The sequence below is a fragment of the Lagenorhynchus albirostris genome, chromosome 15 (assembly GCF_949774975.1).
Source record: "Lagenorhynchus albirostris chromosome 15, mLagAlb1.1, whole genome shotgun sequence".
Classification (NCBI taxonomy): Eukaryota; Metazoa; Chordata; class Mammalia; order Artiodactyla; family Delphinidae; genus Lagenorhynchus; species Lagenorhynchus albirostris.
In genome coordinates, this window is record NC_083109.1 from 63895031 (window position 1) to 63913304 (window position 18274).

Genomic DNA, 18274 nt, shown 5'->3' on the forward strand with positions numbered 1-18274 from the left:
AGAACAGGCTCTGTCCTCCTGAAAAAACAGAGGAAAAGAAAACAGGGTTTTTTTCTTGAAAACCCTTTGGTGGGCATCAGGGAGAGGTGGGCCAGACTCCTTAAGGAACTCGAGAAAGAGAAGCTCTGCTAAGTATAGCGAGATAGGACATGTGCTCCAGGCGTGCTTCTCAGCTTTCTCCCACCGGTTCCCCTCCAGACCAGAGTCCAGCCCCCCAGCTTCCTGGGGCGTTGGGAACTAAAGGAATGACTTTCTCGTACATGCAAGTCAAAGCGTATTTTTAGTTCAACTAGCTTTCTCATTGCTTTTTGTTTTTTTAATGAATTTATCTTATTTATTTATTTTTGGCTGCATTAGGTCTTCGTTGCTGTGCACGGGCTTTCTCTTTGTTGTGGTCAGCGGGCTTCTCATTGCAGTGGCTTCTCTTGTTGCGGAGCACGGGCTCCAGTAGTTGTAGCTCGCGGGCTCTAGAGCGCAGGCTCAGTAGTTGTGGCTCACGGGCTTTAGTTCCTCAGTGGCATGAGGGATCTTCCCGGGCCAGGGCTCGAACCCGTGTGCCCTGCATTGGCAGGTGGATTCTTAACCACTGCGCCACCAGGGAAGCCCTCCCATTGCTTGTTGAAGGGCAGGCATATATACACGGTCTTTCTTCCTCACTCAGGACCACACATATTAGAAAGTAACGTGCTGATTATCCAGGCTCTCCTGGTTGTCTCCGAGGGTGACAGCCACCATCAAGCAAAGAGGAAGCATTGTCATCTGAATGCTACATTGTCTTATAAGGAGGTTTCTTCTAATCCTAGTGATCTTGGCTATAGCAAAACCTGATTTGGTAAAACACGACCTACCAGAATCATTAGCCAGTCTTTTCAAAAAAATATATTCTTGTGTTTGGCAATGAAATAAGCCATGAGTGGGAACTTCCTCAAGATAGAAACATCTAGCTTCTTTCCTTCAGTCCAAATGTCTAGACTTTCTGCTTCCCCATCTTTAAGCCCTGGGAAACAGTCACTGTCTCTCTTGTTCATACATTACTTTACTGTTTACAAAGCACGTGAACTTCTACCTGAGCCTCGTGCCAGGTAGAAGTGAGTCTAATTGCTGGAAGGGTGAGTATCCCCATTTTGCAGATGGGGAAACCAAGTCTGCGAAAGACTAGCTCCCAGATGGAAAAATGAACTAAAAAACAAAAGCATTCTTTTAGCTTCCTGCTGCTGTATGAGCCTCTTGGTAGAGTATCGTAATGACAAGAACGGGCTTTGGAGTCAGACAGCCCTGGATTTAACTCCAGGTCTGTCTCTAAACTACAGCTGCTTCCGTTTCCTCATCTGTAACATAGGGATGATAAAATCCGCCCTATAGTTGTGTGTGTGTATTGTGTACTAATAATGCCAATAATAATAATCCTAGCTAAACTTTCCCAAGTACTTAGAAAATGCCAGGCACCATTTTAAGCACCTCACATGAGTCAGCACATTTAATCATCACAAACAAAGCTACGAGGAAGGTACTGGTTCTCCACCCATTTTATTGATGAGGAAGAAGTAACACACCTGGTATGCGGGACATGGGGATTCAAACCCAGACAGCCTGACTGCTGTCCCCGAGCTCTGGCGTGAGACCCCAGTGCTCAGCAAGGCAGAGCCGTTTTGGGAGCCAGCTGGACCTCCCACCCCACCCCACTCTGGTCCCAGCTTCGTGGTTTCCAGGACTCCTTGCTGTGGGCCATTCATGCCCCACATCTTGGACCGAAGCGGAGATCCAGGTCTTATACAGAGTTCATGGTGGGCATTCAGCAGCCAAGGGTGGGGCTGCTCGCCAGGCTCTGAGGTCCACAGACCCGGGTTCCAGCCCTGGCTCTGACTCATCACCTGTATGATTCGGGGAAAGATGCTTTGCATCTTTAATGAGCTTTAATGAGGCTTTGCATCCTCTGTTCCCAATGCCTGGAATTCTCTTCTCCAGGGTCTGCACGTGGCTTCTTCCTTCCCGTGAATCAGTGCTCAGCTCAGATGTCATCTCCGCAGAGAGGTCTCCCCGGCCATCCCAGCTAAAATGAACACCCTTGTCACTCTCTAACCCAGGAATCAGCAAGCTTTTATTGTAAAGGGCTAGATAGCAAATTTTTCAGCTTTGTGGGCCATATACAATCTCTGTCTCAGCTACTCAGCTGTGCTGTGGTAACGGCCATAAACAATATGTATCCAAATGGGCATAGCCATGTTCCAATGAAACTTTATTTACAACAACAGGTGGTGGGCCGCATTTGGTCCAAGGGCCGTAGTTTATCAAGCCCCTGCTCTGACTCGACACAGCCCATTTATTCCCTTCATGACACTTATCACTTTCTGGAATGACCTGATTTATTTACTTCTTTCTTTCTTTCTTGTCATCATTCTTCCTCCCCTGGATTGCAGTCTCCTTCATTGTCTGGTTTGCTCCACCGCAGAGTAGAGCCTGGCACTTAATAAATCTGTATCAAATAAATAAATGAATGAATGCCTTGCAGATGTAGATGTTTCGTAAATATGTGTTGAATGAATTATCGCCTGGCCTATAGAAAGGGCTCCATAAATACATGCTGAATGAATAGGTGAATGGACCATGCCCTGCACAAAGTGGGCTCGTACCTGTTGAAGGAATGTCCTCGTAGGCTCAGTTTCTTTGTCTGTACAATGCGAGTGCTAAAAGAACTTCCTCGTGAGATTGTCCCACGAACTGAATGGTGCTACGCAGTGCCCAGCACAGTGCCAAGCACACAGTAGGAGGTGACCGGTCCATGGCTCTTCTAATGATGTAATTGTTCCCTTTGGCTTTCAGAGGAGGCATTGAGGCTGCACAACGGGCCCCTCCGCAGCGCCTACATGGAGCAGAGCTTCCAGAGCCTGAACCCCGTCCTCAGCCTGCCCATCAACCCCGCCCAGGTGGAGCTGGCTCGGAGGAACGCCGCGTCCACCGGCGCCGCACTGGAGCGCTGGCTGGACTCGCTGGTGGGCGGGATGTGGACCGCCATGGACATCTGTGCCACAGGCCCCACCGTCTGCCCAGTCATGCAGACCTGCAGCCAGACGGCCTGGAGCTCCTTCAGCCCTGACCCCAAGTCGGAGCTGGGCGCAGTCAAACCCGACGGCCGGCTCAGGTAGCACTGGGCACGTGGGGGCCCCAGCGGATCTCAAAGGGGAAGCAGCCAGAGGGCCAGTGGGAGCCGGACCCTGGGCTCCCACCCCCCGGGGGTGGGGGTGCCTTTTGTGAGCGGGGCTCTCCTGGCCATCCAATGACGGGAGGGAAGGTTTGGAGGCCGAAGCAGGTTCTGCCAGCCACCTGACCCAGCAGGCCGGCTCCCGGGGGTGGGGCTGGCTCAGTCCCAGCACCGTGGTGGTCTTACCTCTTCTGATTGATCCTCGAGTGCTACAGGTTCCTTGTCTTCCCCTCAATGACCTGACCCCCCCCCCCCCACCCCGCCCAGACAAGTGATTCCAAAACTTTTATTTTGAGCAGCAGAGCTTTGTTGACTAAGTCGTAGGCGGAGGGAGGTCCCGGGTGAGGAGGAAATCCAGGCTGCTCTGGTTGAAGCTGTGAGTGTGAGATTCTTTCTCAAAGCTCAGCCCACCGGGCAGTCCCTTGCCAAGGGCGTCTCCTAAGGTACCTCTTCAGAACCCAAGGGCTCTACAAAACCTAGTTTGAAAAGCACTGCCCAGAGGGGGGGTTTGCTCTCCAGCCCCGCCCTTCAGCTCCTCTGGGCCAGGAAACCCTTGTGCCAGCCCTGAAGTGACAGGACACTAAAGTCACGCGCTCGTGGGCCCGTCCCCAGGGAGGTGGCGGGCGTCGCAGGGCCTCCCACCAGCCCTTCTCAGGTTCAGCCATCCTCCTTCGTAACTAGATGAGCCAGAGAGCCTGCTGATGTGCCACGGCCAAGGTCCACCCAAACTGTGACCGCCAGACATCCTGGGCTCCAGGCCACCCTCCTTCGAGGCAGAAATTGGGCGATGCTCATGAGCGTGAGGGTCAAACCCCCAGCCGTTCGTGGGCGAGGAGATCAAGACCATGACCCCTCTGGGCCTTGACAGTGGGAACTTTGGGGACCATGGCCATGAAACGCATAGAGATCCTTGGGAGCAAAACTCCTCAGCTGGTCAGTACAGCAATACCTGTCACGTGCCTGAGCCCTTTGTTCTGAGGTCAGGTGTTTGGAACATTTGTGAATCGCACACTCGGTGCTGCTGGGAGCGACCAAACTGCATGGAACAGACTTTTCACGGCCAGGAAAGAGCATTTTAGATTTAGTTTTTAAATTCATGCCCTTTCTTATCCAAGGTGCCAACAGGCCCATCTGACACGCAGTGTAAAAGTGGGAAGCTTGAGTATCTGGTGGTTTGAAACCTAAAGAACAGTGTTGTTCAAATTGCTTGAGTTACTAGAAACGCAAAGGGTTTCCTTGCCATGTGTACATCGGAGGGCTGCCCTACTCATCCGGAGACCCCTCCCCGGAGGCCCCCTCCTCCGCGGATCCCACCCTCCCCCCAAGGACAGGGTTCTCTTGGAAAAGTCCTCCCACAGAGAGCTGGTCCTTGGCGATTCCCCTCCAGTGTGGGTTTGAAGGTACCGCCGTTTGCTCCCAGTGACCTGTCAGCTGTCGCCCCCTACTCACACCCCCAGCCCAGCAAGGCAGAATGTCCTATGGGCCATGCAGGATATAGAGAAGGGACACTTTAGATATTTATTATTTATATGTTTTAGTCAATGACTAATTAGTAGGTGCTGTTTTTGCAGGTTGTCAATTACGTTATCTTACTAACTGAAGCTGCCTTTATTCACTAAAGGCCCCTGCCCCCACCCTTCCACTCCCTCCCCCTCTCATCCCCCAGCCCCTCATGTCTGTCTCTGTCTCTCTGCTGCTTTATCTATCTATCTATCTGTCTATCACCTCTGTCTCTGCCCTGCGTTCTCCGTGTCCTCAGTGGGAAGCAGGGGACTTGGACACCATGAGGAGAACGCCTCAACCAGCATCACCCACTGGCCAGAAGTGGGGTGTCCTTGGGAACAGTGGCGCCTCGCTCTTCCTCATGCAGGGTGTTAGCGTGACTCAGCCCTCCGGCTCTGGGGGTGTTGGAATTCCTGAGCCATCCCCGCCACCCGCCCCCAGCCCAGGGACGCAACAGGCCAGCGACTTGCGGAGGGGGGCTGTGCTGGCTGCAGAACCTGGGGCGCCCCCGCTTCCTCCATCACTGCCCTCCCGCCGCCAGTCTAACCGTGGGCCTCCATGTGAGGGAACGCAGGCTCCCTCCACGCCCTGGAGGAAAAGATCTCTATTTTAGGAACATGGTAGGGGGTCAGACCCGGCCAGGAGAGCCCAGGAGCTGGCCCAGTGTTTCCAGGGACCTCGGCGTGGCTTTCTCAGAAAGCCCACGAGCTCCACATGGGTTCGCAAGTTCTGTGGGAGCCAAGAGGCCCATGTCACATCCACTTCCTGCCCCCGGCCTCTGCCTCTGGCCAGGGCCTCCCTGAGCCTGTGGAAGCCGCCCGGGGAGCCGCCCTTTCACCCTTCTCGCCACTAGGGCCCTGTGTGTCATTTGTGATGGTTTTGGGGGCTCTGCCCTGGCACGTCCCTGTGCACCCATGAGCCTGCAGGCTCCTCGACGGGGCCCCACCTGCACCCTGACGTTGCTGACTCCTGTTCCATCCGGGAACAAGTGGAGAAATGGGAGAGCTGGCTTACTCTGGGGACGGCCCCCACCCCCACGGCCCAGGCCCCATTCCCTACTCACCGCCAGGAGACTGGGACGCTCAGGGGCCTCATGGGATGTTCCTCAACATCCTCCGTTTTTGAACCAGAGAATCACTTTGACGATGTTACATTTGGCTTTAAGGAAAAAAGGGAGAATTTCAAACAAAGCCCAGGATGATTTGAGCAAAGGTGATGTTTTCCCAGGAGAAATAGTTTAACTCATTTTTGTAATCTACCTGAGGATGATTTATTAGTTAGAGGCCATTGGTCAGGCAACCTTGAGCTGTGGCTGCCTGAGGGTTTCAAAACCTGAGAACATGGTCTCTGGAAATCCTATTAAAGAAGCAAAGTGACTGTGGGCTGAGTCACTGACCAGGTCCTCGGACTTCAGGAGGGCTTAGAGGTGGGACGTGGGCTCGGGGGAGAAGGACACATTGAATAAGCTGCGACACTCTGTCCAATTTCCCATTCACCCCTGTGACGTTCAGGTGGAAACCACGCTCAGGAGGCAGGCAGCCTTCCTGAGTCCCGCTTCCCCGGCCATGTGCAAGGCGGTCTGTCTCCAAGGAGGGCACGAGCAGTTCCTAGGACCCCCATGTTCTCAGAAGTGCAGATGCTCCTCCCTTTGGAGAAAGGCCGTTCTGATCTCATCAGGAATCATTCCGACTTCATTTGCCATTGTTAGTTTAACTTTCAAAATGCCAGTGGAGTTGAGAAGGAATGAGCACGCCGCCCCAAAAGGGCAGATTACAGCTGCTCTGGGCAAATGCCGGGACTGGGCGGGACCATGCTTCCTTCCGGTTCTCCAGTTTGCAGGTGCCAGGAGGATGCTGGCTGGAACCTTGATCTCTTTGCCAAGAGGGTGCAGGGGAAAGGAGGGCGGTAGCTGCTGGGTGTGGGGCCTGAGCAAAGATCCCTTTCGTAGCCAAGTTCACTGGGGACTCAGGACACGCTCCTCCAGCAGCACCCAAGGGGGCTGTGCTAGAAACAAACAGCTGTTAGCAAACACCTGCCAGATAGAAGCCACACCCGCTGGCAGGGGTTACAAGTGGCTATAGGGCCCAGAACACTAGCACAGATGAGTGACGCCGTTGGTGTAAGACGTTAGGGAGTGGTGGGTACTGTAGTCTGCAGTGTGCGCATGACACAGACAAAAAACTACAGCTGCATCTCAGCTCCAGCCTGAGTTGCATGTGAGAATACGGGCACAGTGCAGCAGAATCATCTAATTTGGTAAGGGAAGCCAGAAATCCATATTTTTATAGGAAATGTGATTTTGAAATGTTGGCATTTTTTTTCTTTCCAGAGTGTAGGCAAAGAGAAACCTCACAGTTCAGCCTGTGCGCTGCCAGCAACCTCTGCTCTCTGGAGACGTGGTTTGAAAGGAAGCTAGCCTTGTCCCGGTGGGGGAGGGAAATGACACCACTAGGCAAAAAACTAACAGCTCATGTCCAGCTCCGAAGGGAATGGGGACCTCTTACTAGTCATTCCCGTCCCAAAGAAACGGTCCCTCAGAGGAGAAGTGTCTCATAACTGGCGTGTTCAGCTCTCCTGGTCTCAAGACAGTTTGTACTGAAGGGAAGATGGCACAGAATTTGCAGACCCCAAGAGCTGCCCCTTAGACGTACGGAGGTCCACGTTGGCCTGGTCCCCGCCTTCCAGAATTCCATCCTACCAGGCAGAGAGGTCCAGGATGTGTTTCAGGAGGAGGGCTTGGCGTGTCAAACAGCCCGGCTCTCTCCAGATCCCAGGTTTTAGCAGCCATCTTGCCACATGTCCGGAAACATCTTCGGAAGCCGTGCTCACGGGAGGTCCTCTGCTTCTGCCTCACTTACCTTACTATGCCCATGGGTCAACCACAGGCGCTACCTCATGTGTCTGCTGAGAAGTTTACCGGGGTGGGGGGTGGGGGGATAAAGGTGTCCAAAATCTGCTGGAGCTAAATGCATAATCTATGCAAATTCTTTCTTTCTCTTTCTTTCTCTCTCGCTCTCTCAGAAGTATTACTTTTTTTACCTGGCAAACAAGATACTGTACAGACCCCTCTTAAGACTGAGGAGGGCTTTCACGTGCCACCTGTGTCTGCCCCTCACGTTGTCATTGGTTCTGTCCTTGCCAAGCCCCAGGCAGCGAGAAGGCAGCCCTCTGTCGCCCTCCCCTTGGCTGGGAACGCTCCAGCCGCCTCTGCCTACACACCCCGCAGGAAAGCAGGTTCTGCACCTTGCCACCTCCGTTCACAGCTCCATCCTCTCCACCCCTCGTTTGCCTCCCTATCCTTCCCCTCCCCCACCCCCAAAAGCCGTAGGTTTCTCCTTTTTGAAATGAGGCCTTAAAATTATTTTGGGAAAGCTAACCACCCTCCCCCTCCCATTTCCACCAACATCCGAGAAGAAAGAGCATCTTGAAGCTCTCAGGGCAACCTCCTAAGCCAGGGGCTGCCAAGCTGTAGCTTGCAGATGTGATAGAAATGGCGTCTCTTGTCGTCTTGAAGAAAAATTTTCTGTTTTTCCTATGGGTAAAATGAAGGCTTGGGTGCTCATCTAAACCTCAACCAACTCCCGAAGCACTCTCCTAGAGCATATCGCCACTGCGATGGGCTGCCGACGTGGGCTTTCCAGCCCTCCCCCGACCCCCGAAACTTGGTGACTTTAGGTACTTCATTCATGGGTAAATCAGGAGAGTTTCTCAATATATCTCTTCATCCTTCCTGCCTGGAAAGTGATTGATAGCATTAAATAGTCCCAGCGGATGGGTCATGTTCTCAAAGGGATCACACTCTACCTACTTGCAGAATCCCCCCATTTCCCTGCCATCGCTCCAGGGCTGATGGAGGCCAAAGACAACCCCAGGGTTTTCATAGGAAATTCACTGGAATTGAGCGCAATCGTCTTTGTCGTCCTTTGTCTTTATATATATACATATATACATATATATATATATATATATAAAATTATGTTGTCAAAGACGTTTGGGTATTTTTTTTAGAGGCGTCACAATAAGTTATTACCGTCCCCCTCATTGTTTTTCAAAGACATGTGGTGATATAGTTTTTAAAAAATAACTATTTTGTTATAGATCATAATACGCATACAACTGTACAGAAATATTTTGTAATGTATTGATTTTAAAAAAAAGAGAGACTGTAAATAAAGTTTTTAAAAAAAGAGAGAGAATTCGAAAGGCACACACTGAAAGATGTAGATATTTTGCTATTTATTTAAAGGAGTATTTTAAGAGATACTGAACTATCTGAAATTGACCAGTAATCAAAGTTCCAATCATCCGAATGCTTTTCCTCGCAGTAGAATGTGATTCTCAGAAACAATTGCACTACCGGCCCATTTTTGCACCTTTTCTGTCTTTTCATTTAGCGGAAAAACAACAACGAAATTGTGCCTTAGCTGTATTTTTTTGTCTAGGGGAGTTTGTTTCTGTCTGACAAAGCAAAATTTTTTGCAGAAAACAGTGGATGTACTGAATACTGTATCATACCAAAAACACTGCAGGTTGTATATAGATGCTTTCTGTCATACTGTGTTTTCAGATGCAGAATTTTAAAATTAAAAAAAAATACTGTCTTTATGGAACAGTGGGTGTATGACTTTTTAGTGATAACTGCATCTTCATGCAATCCTGTATTCGCCCCCCTCCCTGCACGGTCCTCCTGCTGAGACCGTCTCTCCTGGGAAAACCCGATGTGTGCACACACTCCGTAATCAAGCCTGCTGTCATCTCCCAACCAGATTATTGCAACACCCTCCTGTAAATGATACCCCTGGTTAAGGTAGAAGTGTGGTTTTAAATCCCTTTGTTAAGTAGAGGGTAGTGAGGAGGACTGCCATCTAAAGTGGCAAGCGTTTTCTATACCCAGCTGGCCGGTTGTGTAGCAACCTGTTTTCCTTTCCTCTTCACTACACAGCTAGACTGCATTTCCCAGACTTCCTTGCTCTCAGGTGTGGTCATGTGACCAACTCCTGGCCAATGGCATGTGGGTGGAATGGATGTAAGACACTTCTTAGGCCTGGCCCATAAAACTTCCCAGAGAGCTCTCGCGCTCTCTCTCTCTCTCTCTCTCTCTCTCTCTCTCTCTCTCTCTCTCTCTCTCTCTCTCTTTCCCCATTTACCAGCTCAAGTGTTTTAAATCATCTTGATTTGGGGCATTCATAAATTTGTCTATTCTACTGCTCTTCTTGGAAGCTTCACACAGCCCCCAACTTAAGAGGGCAGAGACACAATATGGGAGGAGCTGGGCCCCAGATGGTGACATGGAAGACCACCCCATCTGACTATGATGTGAAAAGAAAGAAGCATGCATTATGTCATGCCACCAGGAATTTATCTACTACAGTAGCTAGCCTTACCTTAACTAATTCATCCAGATATGGAAACTCAGATAGTCCTCTGGGAAAGTACAAGTTTCAGCCCCTTCATCCCATAGGTAAAGATACAGAGACTCAGATGGGTGAAGCTACCAAGATATGAGCATCACGGTCAGAAGTAGAACCAAGGTTTCCTATCCCACAGAGACTTTCACAAGTCATTAGGAGGGCTGGTTCTCCATCCTTTGGTTGGCCTCATTACGACATTTATAGTGACTCCTGACGGCCACAACCAAGGATTGAGGGTGCCCAGGTGCTGGGTCACAGACATGCCTTTAAATCATCCTTCAGAATCCTGAAGGCAAAGATTGGCCCTGAGACCCAGATGGGACTTTATAGCTGGAGCAAAGTTGGTTAGAGAAGGTAAGTGACTCTATGTTTGGAAGGACGGTTGGACCCCAGGTATAGTGCCAAAACCTTTTTTCCAGTTGGATCTTATAGCCAATCTCCCCCTCCTTTGCTCAAAGATAAGTCCTCCAAAAAAAAAAAGGGTTTTCTTGCAAGGGAAGGATAAACTTCCAAAATCTCCATGGGCGGAAAGATCAAAGATCTTGTTCACCCAGTGTTCCCAGCACTTAGCACAGTAAGCCCAAGGTATGTGCACTCAGTGAGTATTTAGTGAATGAACAAGCGAATAAAGCCATATTTCTTAATTAACATATGGGCATGGGGTCATTTGTCCAAGATGCTGTCTTTACATCTAACATTTGATGATAATATTTGGCAAAACATGCGTTATTGTAAAGTAAATAGTGATTTTTTCCCTTCAGTAAGGATGTTTCTGGGCCTTTTTTTATGCAAGAGTTGGTTGGAATTTCTTTCTACTGATTTATTTGACATGTCACATGTCACCTTTTGTTCAGAGAACAGTAGTGGTTGGCTTAAGTTCGTCAGATTAATGGTTTTAAAGGTTTTATTTTTATTTTAAGGGAACCCATTTTCAAACAAAATTGTGCATTAAACCCCCATATTATATAAAAAAGACCTGGGGTCCAGTGGTTAGGATTCCGTGCTTCCACTGCAGGAGTCACGGGTTCCATCCCTGGTCAGGGAACAAGGATCCCGCATGCCGTGTGGTGCAGCCAGAAAAAAAAAGGCGGTGGGGGCGGGGGGAATTGGGGCTGGCAGGGGACAACAGCGGTTGCCAGAAGGAAGAAGGAAGCAGGGGGCGGGGGAAATAGGTGAAGGAGATTAAGAGATACAAACCTCCAGTTATATAATAAATAAGTCACGGGAATGTAATATACAGCACAAAGCATATGGTCAATAATACTGTGTTCAATTTTTATGGGGACAGATGGTTACTAGAATTAGCTTGGTGGTCATTTCATAATGTATGCAAATGTCAAATTATTATGTAGTACACCTGAAATTTACATGATATTGTACATCAACTAAATATTTCAATTTAAAATAATAGAATAAAACAAAATGAAAGAAATCGGGGGCTGGGAGGGCTGGTGCATTTGAAGTGGGAGTGGAAATTGTCTTAGCAGTGTCTCCCTCTCTCCTCCTCAGCCAGTCCCTTTGGTATCTCCAGGGGGTAGGTATGTAGACGACCATGCTTTAAAACTCTTACCTCTAGACCTTTGGTGGGGTTGGTTGGAAACCTGGCTGCCAGGGTGCTGTGAGATGAGTTCTAGGCTGGATCTCTGAGAATGAGACCAAACTAAGAATAATTCACCCCTTACCTGGTCTTGGAAAGTCAAAAGGGTGGGATTTTAGAATTGGTGCCCAAAGGAGGTATGGCTGGCCTGAGGTCAGGTGTTGGACACTCTTGATGCTGTGCCTCCGTATTTAGTTGGTCTGATCTCCTTCTCTGCTGGGAAGCTGCATGCTGCCCCAACCTACATGGTCCAAGTTTCAACCAAGCACTCGATACAGAACACGTAAGGTGCCAGCTCCTTACAAGAAAATGTTCTCAAATATGATTTTTTGATGTTCCTATCTACGTTAGTCAGGGTTCTTTCACTTGCAAGTAACAGTAGCCCAAATCAAACAAGTTTAATCAGGCAGAGAATCTATTGACTCATGAAATTGCAGAAAAGAACAAAATTAAAATGCAAAGGACAAGAATGAGAGCCTCTCTAGGAGACTCAAGAATGGGAACTGGATCCTCAATACTCCTGGTCCCCTTTTCCTCCATTTCTGCTGCTCCCACTTTGATTCTATTTTCCCCTACAGACAGCTGATGCCACGTGATAGAGAAAAAAGGCCCTAGAAGTCCCTCCTTCTTATCCTTTAAGCTGCACGACAGAAAAAGATCTATGTCCTTTGTTCTCATTGCCAAAAGAAATGGCTCCAACAAGCAAGCTTGGGTCACATGCCCAGCACTGGACCTATCACTGGGGCCAAGCAAACAAGGTACTATAATTGACTGAGTGTGGATCATGTACCAACCCCTGTGGCCAGGTGATTGGGTAAGAAACTGTGATTGGCAGCACCATCCCAATCACATGGTCAGAGTGGAAGAAGAACATTTCCCCAAGGATGTCCTGAACAGACAAAAACAGCAGATGTGGCTAGTACCTTGGATTTAGCCCAGGAAAAGTCCAAGCTACAGGAAGTTTTTCTAGGTTTGACCAGATGCCTATAGGAGGGAACAAGAATGCCGTGTGGATGAAAGGCTCTTGGTGCTCCAGCCAGGAGTCAGGGCTCTGCCTCTGAGGTAGGAGAGCCAACTTCAGGACACTGGTCCACAAGAGACCTCCCAGCTCCATATAATATCAAACGGCGAAAATCTCCCAGAGACCTCCATCTTAACACCAGCACCCAGCTTCACTCAACGACCAGAAAGCCACAGTGCTGGACAACCTATGCCAAACAACTAGCAAAACAGGAACACAACCCCACCCATTAGCAGAGAGGCTGCCTAAAATCATAATAAGGCCACAGACACCCCAAAACACACCACCAGACGTGAACCTGCCCACTAGAGAGACAAGATCCAGCCTCATCCACCACAACACAGGCACTAGTCCCCTCCACCAGGAAGCCTACACAACCCACTGAACCAACCTTAGCCACTGGAGACAGACATCAAAAACAGCGGGAACTACGAACCTGCAGTCTGCAAAAAGGAGACCCCAAACACAGTAAGATAAGCAAAATGAGAAGACAGAAAAACACACAGCAGATAAAGGAGCAAGATAAAAATGCACCAGACCTAACAAATGAAGAGGAAATAGCCAGTCTACCTGAAAAAGAATTCAGAATAATGATGGTAAGGATGATCCGAAATCTTGGAAATAGAATGGACAAAATGCAAGAAACAGCTAACAAGGACCTAGAAGAAATAAAGATGAAACAAGCAATGATGAACAACACAATAAATGAAATTAAAAGTACTCTAGATGGGATCAATAGCAGAATAACTGAGGCAGAAGAACGGATAAGTGACCTGGAAGATAAAATAGTGGAAATAACTACTGCAGAGCAGAATAAAGAAAAAAGAATGAAAAGAACTGAGGACAGTCTCAGAGACCTCTGGGACAACATTAAACACACCAACATTCGAATTATAGGGGTTCCAGAAGAAGAAGAGAAAAAGAAAGGGACTGAGAAAATATTTGAAGAGATTATAGTTGAAAACTTCCCTAATATGGGAAAGGAAATAGTTAATCAAGTCCAGGAAGCACAGAGAGTCCCATACAGGATAAATACAAGGAGAAATACACCAAGACACATATTAATCAAACTGTCAAAAATGAAATACAAAGAAAGCATATTAAAAGCAGCAAGGGAGGGCTTCCCTGGTGGCGCAGTGGTTGAGAGTCCGCCTGCCGATGCAGGGGACACAGGTTCGTGCACCGGTTTGGGAAGATCCCACATGCCGCGGAGCGGCTGGGCTCGTGAGCCATGGCCGGTGAGCCTGCGCATCCGGAGCCTGTGCTCCGCAACGGGAGAGGCCCACGTACCGCAAAAAAAAAAAAAAAAAAAAAAAGCAGCAAGGGAAAAACAACAAATAACACATAAGGGAATCCCCATAAGGTTAACAGCTGATCTCTCAGCAGAAACCCTACAAGCCAGAAGGGAGTGGCAGGACATACTGAAAGTGATGAAGGAGAAAAACCTGCAGCCAAGACTACTCTACCCAGCAAGGATCTCATTCAGATTTGATGGAGAAATTAAAACCTTTACAGACAAGCAAAAGCTGAGAGAGTTCAGCACCACCAAACCAGCTTTACAACAAATGCTAAAGGATCTTCTCTAGACAAGAAACACAAGAGAAGGAAAAGACCTATAATAACGAACCCAAAACAATTTAGAAAATGGGAATAGGAACATACATATCGATAATTACCTTAAATGTAAATGGACTAAATGCCCCCACCAAAAGACACAGATTAGCTGAATGGATACAAAAACAAGACCCTTATATATGCTGTCTACAAGAGACCCACTTCAGACCTAGAGACACATACAGACTGAAAGTAAGGGGATGGAAAAAGATATTCCATGCAAATGGAAACCAAAAGAAAGCTGGAGTAGCAATTCTCATATCAGACACAATAGACTTTAAAATAAGGACTATTAAAAGAGACAAAGAAAAAAAATAAAAAAAAATAAAAGAGACAAAGAAGGACACTACATAATGATCAAGGGATCGATCCAAGAAGAAGATATAACAATTGTAAATATTTATGCACCCAACATAGGAGCACCTCAATACATAAAGCAAATACTAACAGCCATAAAAGGGGAAATCGACAGTAACACATTCATAGTAGGGGACTTAAACACCCCACTTTCACCCATGGACAGATCATCCAAAATGAAAATAAATAAGGAAACACAAGCTTTAAATGATACATTAAACAAGATCGACTTAATTGATATTTATAGGACACTCCATCCAAAAACAACAGAATACACATTTTTCTCAAGTGCTCATGCAACATTCTCCAGGATAGATCATATCTTGGGTCACAAATCAAGCCTTGGTAAATTTAAGAAAATTGAAATTGTATCAAGTATCTTTTCTGACCACAACGCCATGAGACTAGATATCAATTACAGGAAAAGATCTGTAAAAAATACAAACACATGGAGGCTAAACAATACACTACTTAATAATGAAGTGATCACTGAAGAAATCAAAGAGGAAATCAAAAAATACCTAGAAACAAATGACAATGGAGACACAACGACCCAAAACCTATGGGATGCAGCAAAAGCAGTTCTAAGGGGGAAGTTTATAGCAATACAAGCCCACCTGAAGAAGCAGGAAACATCTCGAATAAACAACCTAACCTTGCACCTCAAGCAATTAGAGAAAGAAGAACAAAAAAACCCCAAAGTTAGCAGAAGGAAAGAAATCATAAAAATCAGATCAGAAATAAATGAAAAAGAAATGAAGGAAACAATAGCAAAGATCAATAAAACTAAAAGCTGGTTCTTTGAGAAGATAAACAAAATAGATAAACCACTAGCCAGACTCATCAAGAAAAAAAGGGAGAAGACTCAAATCAATAGAATTAGAAATGAAAAAGGAGAGGTAACAACTGACACTGCAGAAATAAAAGAGATCATGAGAGATTACTACAAGCAACTCTATGCCAATAAAATGGACAATCTGGAAGAAATGGACAAATTCTTAGAAAGGCACAACCTGCCAAGACTGAATCAGGAAGAAATAGAAAAGATGAACAGACCAATCACAAGCACTGAAATTGAAACTGTGATTAAAATCTTCCAACAAACAAAAGCCCAGGACCAGATGGCTTCACAGGCGAATTCTATCAAACATTTAGAGAAGAGCTAACACCTATCCTTCTCAAACTCTTCCAAAATATAGCAGAGGGAGGAACACTCCCAAACTCCTTCTACGAGGCCACCATCACCTTGATACCAAAACCAGACAAGGATGACACAAAGAAAGAAAACTACAGGCCAATATCACTGATGAACATAGATGCAAAAATCCTCAACAAAATACTAGCAAACAGAATCCACCACCACATTAAAAGGATCATACACCATGATCAAGTGGGGTTTATTCCAGGAATGCAAGGATTCTTCAATATATGCAAATCTATCAATGTGATAAACCATATTAACAAATTGAAGGAGAAAAACCATATGATCATCTCAATAGATGCAGAGAAAGCTTTTGACAAAATTCAACACCCATTTATGATAAAAACCCTGCAGAAAGTAGGCATAGAGGGAACTTTCCTCAACATAATAAAGGCCATATATGACAAGCCCACAGCAAACATCATCCTCAATGGTGAAAAACTGAAAGCATTTCCACTAAGATCAGGAACAAGACAAGGTTGCCCACTCTCACCACTCTTATTCAACATAGTTTTGGAAGTTTTAGCCACAGCAATCAGAGAAGAAAGGAAATAAAAGGAATCCAAATCGGAAAAGAAGAAGTAAAGCTGTCACTGTTTGCAGATGACATGATCCTATACATAGAGAATCCTAAAGATGCTACCAGAAAACTACTAGAGCTAATCAATGAATTTGGTAGAGTGGCAGGATACAAAATTAATGCACAGAAATCTCTGGCATTCCTATATACTAATGATGAAAAATCTGAAAGTGAAATCAAGAAAACACTCCCATTTACCATTGCAACAAAAAGAATAAAATATCTAGGAATAAACCTACCTAAGGAGACAAAAGACCTGTATGCAGAAAATTATAAGACACTGATGAAAGAAATTAAAAATGATACAAATAGATGGAGAGATATACCATGTTCTTGGATTGGAAGAATCAACATTGTGAAAATGACTCTACTACCCAAAGCAATCTATAGATTCAATGCAATCCCTACCAAACTACCACTGGCATTTTTCACAGAATTAGAACAAAAACTTTCGCAATTTGTATGGAAACACAAAAGACCCCGAATAGCCAAAGCAATCTTGAGAACGAAAAAAGGAACTGGAGGAATCAGGCTCCCTGACTTCAGACTATACTACAAAGCTACAGTTATCAAGACGGTATGGTACTGGCACAAAAACAGAAAGATAGATCAATGTAACAGGATAGAAAGCCCAGAGATAAACCCACGCACATATGGACACCTTATCTTTGATAAAGGTGGCAGGAATGTACAGTGGAGAAAGGAAAGCCTCTTCAATAAGTGGTGCTGGGAAAACTGGACAGCTACATGTAAAAGTATGAGATTAGCTCACTCCCTAACACCATACACAAAAATAAGCTCAAAATGGATTAAAGTCCTAAATGTAAGGCCAGAAACTATCAAACTCTTAGAGGAAAACATAGGCAGAACACTCTATGACATAAATCACAGCAAGATCCTTTCTGACCCACCTCCTAGAGTAATGGAAATAAAAACAAAAATAAACAAATGGGACCTAATGAAACTTCAAAGCTTTTGCACAGCAAAGGAAACCATAAACAAGACCAAAAGACAACCCTCAGAATGGGAGAAAATATTTGCAAATGAAGCAACTGACAAAGGATTAATCTCCAAAATTTACAAGCAGCTCATGCAGCTCAATAACAAAAAAACAAACAACCCAATCCAAAAATGGGCAGAAGATCTAAATAGACATTTCTCCAAAGAAGATATACAGACTGCCAACAAACACATGAAAGAATGCTCAACATCATTAATTATTAGAGAAATGCAAATCAAAACTACAATGAGATATCATCTCACACCAGTCAGAATGGCCATCATCAAAAAATCTAGAAACAATAAATGCTGGAGAGGGTGTGGAGAAAAGGGAACACTCTTGCACTGCTGGTGGGAATGTGAATTGGTTCAGCCATTATGGAGAACAGTATGGAGGTTCCTTAAAAAACTACAAATAGAACTACCATATGACCCAGCAATCCCACTACTGGGCATATACCCTGAGAAAACCAAAATTCAAAAAGAGTCATGTACCAAAATGTTCATTGCAGCTCTATTTACAATAGCCCGGAGATGGAAACAACCTAAGTGCCCATCATCGGATGAATGGATAAAGAAGATGTGGCACATATATACAATGGAATATTACTCAGCCATAAAAAGAAACGACATTGAGCTATTTGTAATGAGGTGGATAGACCTAGAGTCTGTCATACAGAGTGAAGTAAGTCAGAAAGAAAAAGACAAATACCGTATGCTAACACATATATATGGAATTTAAGAAAAAAAAAATGTCATGAAGAACCTAGGGGTAAGGCAGGAATAAAGACG

The 18274-nt window shown here is 46.2% G+C and overlaps 1 protein-coding gene and 1 long non-coding RNA gene across 3 annotated transcripts in view; one reads left to right on the plus strand and one right to left on the minus strand.

Moving 5' to 3' along the window:
- The window catches only part of XYLT1 (xylosyltransferase 1), a 317259-nt gene that overhangs the window by 295212 nt on the left and 3773 nt on the right, over positions 1-18274 (plus strand). Inside the window, exon 12 of one of the 2 annotated variants that reach the window (XM_060122535.1) lies at positions 2821-3139. In XM_060122535.1, coding sequence (XP_059978518.1) covers positions 2821-3139 — 319 coding nt within the window. Of the gene's footprint in view, positions 1-2820; positions 9313-18274 lie in introns of those variants that run through there. The other variant, XM_060122536.1, reaches the window with a different exon arrangement.
- Positions 1-18274, minus strand: part of LOC132504849 (uncharacterized) — a 228997-nt gene that overhangs the window by 27712 nt on the left and 183011 nt on the right. The gene's annotated exons all lie outside the window — the stretch shown is intronic.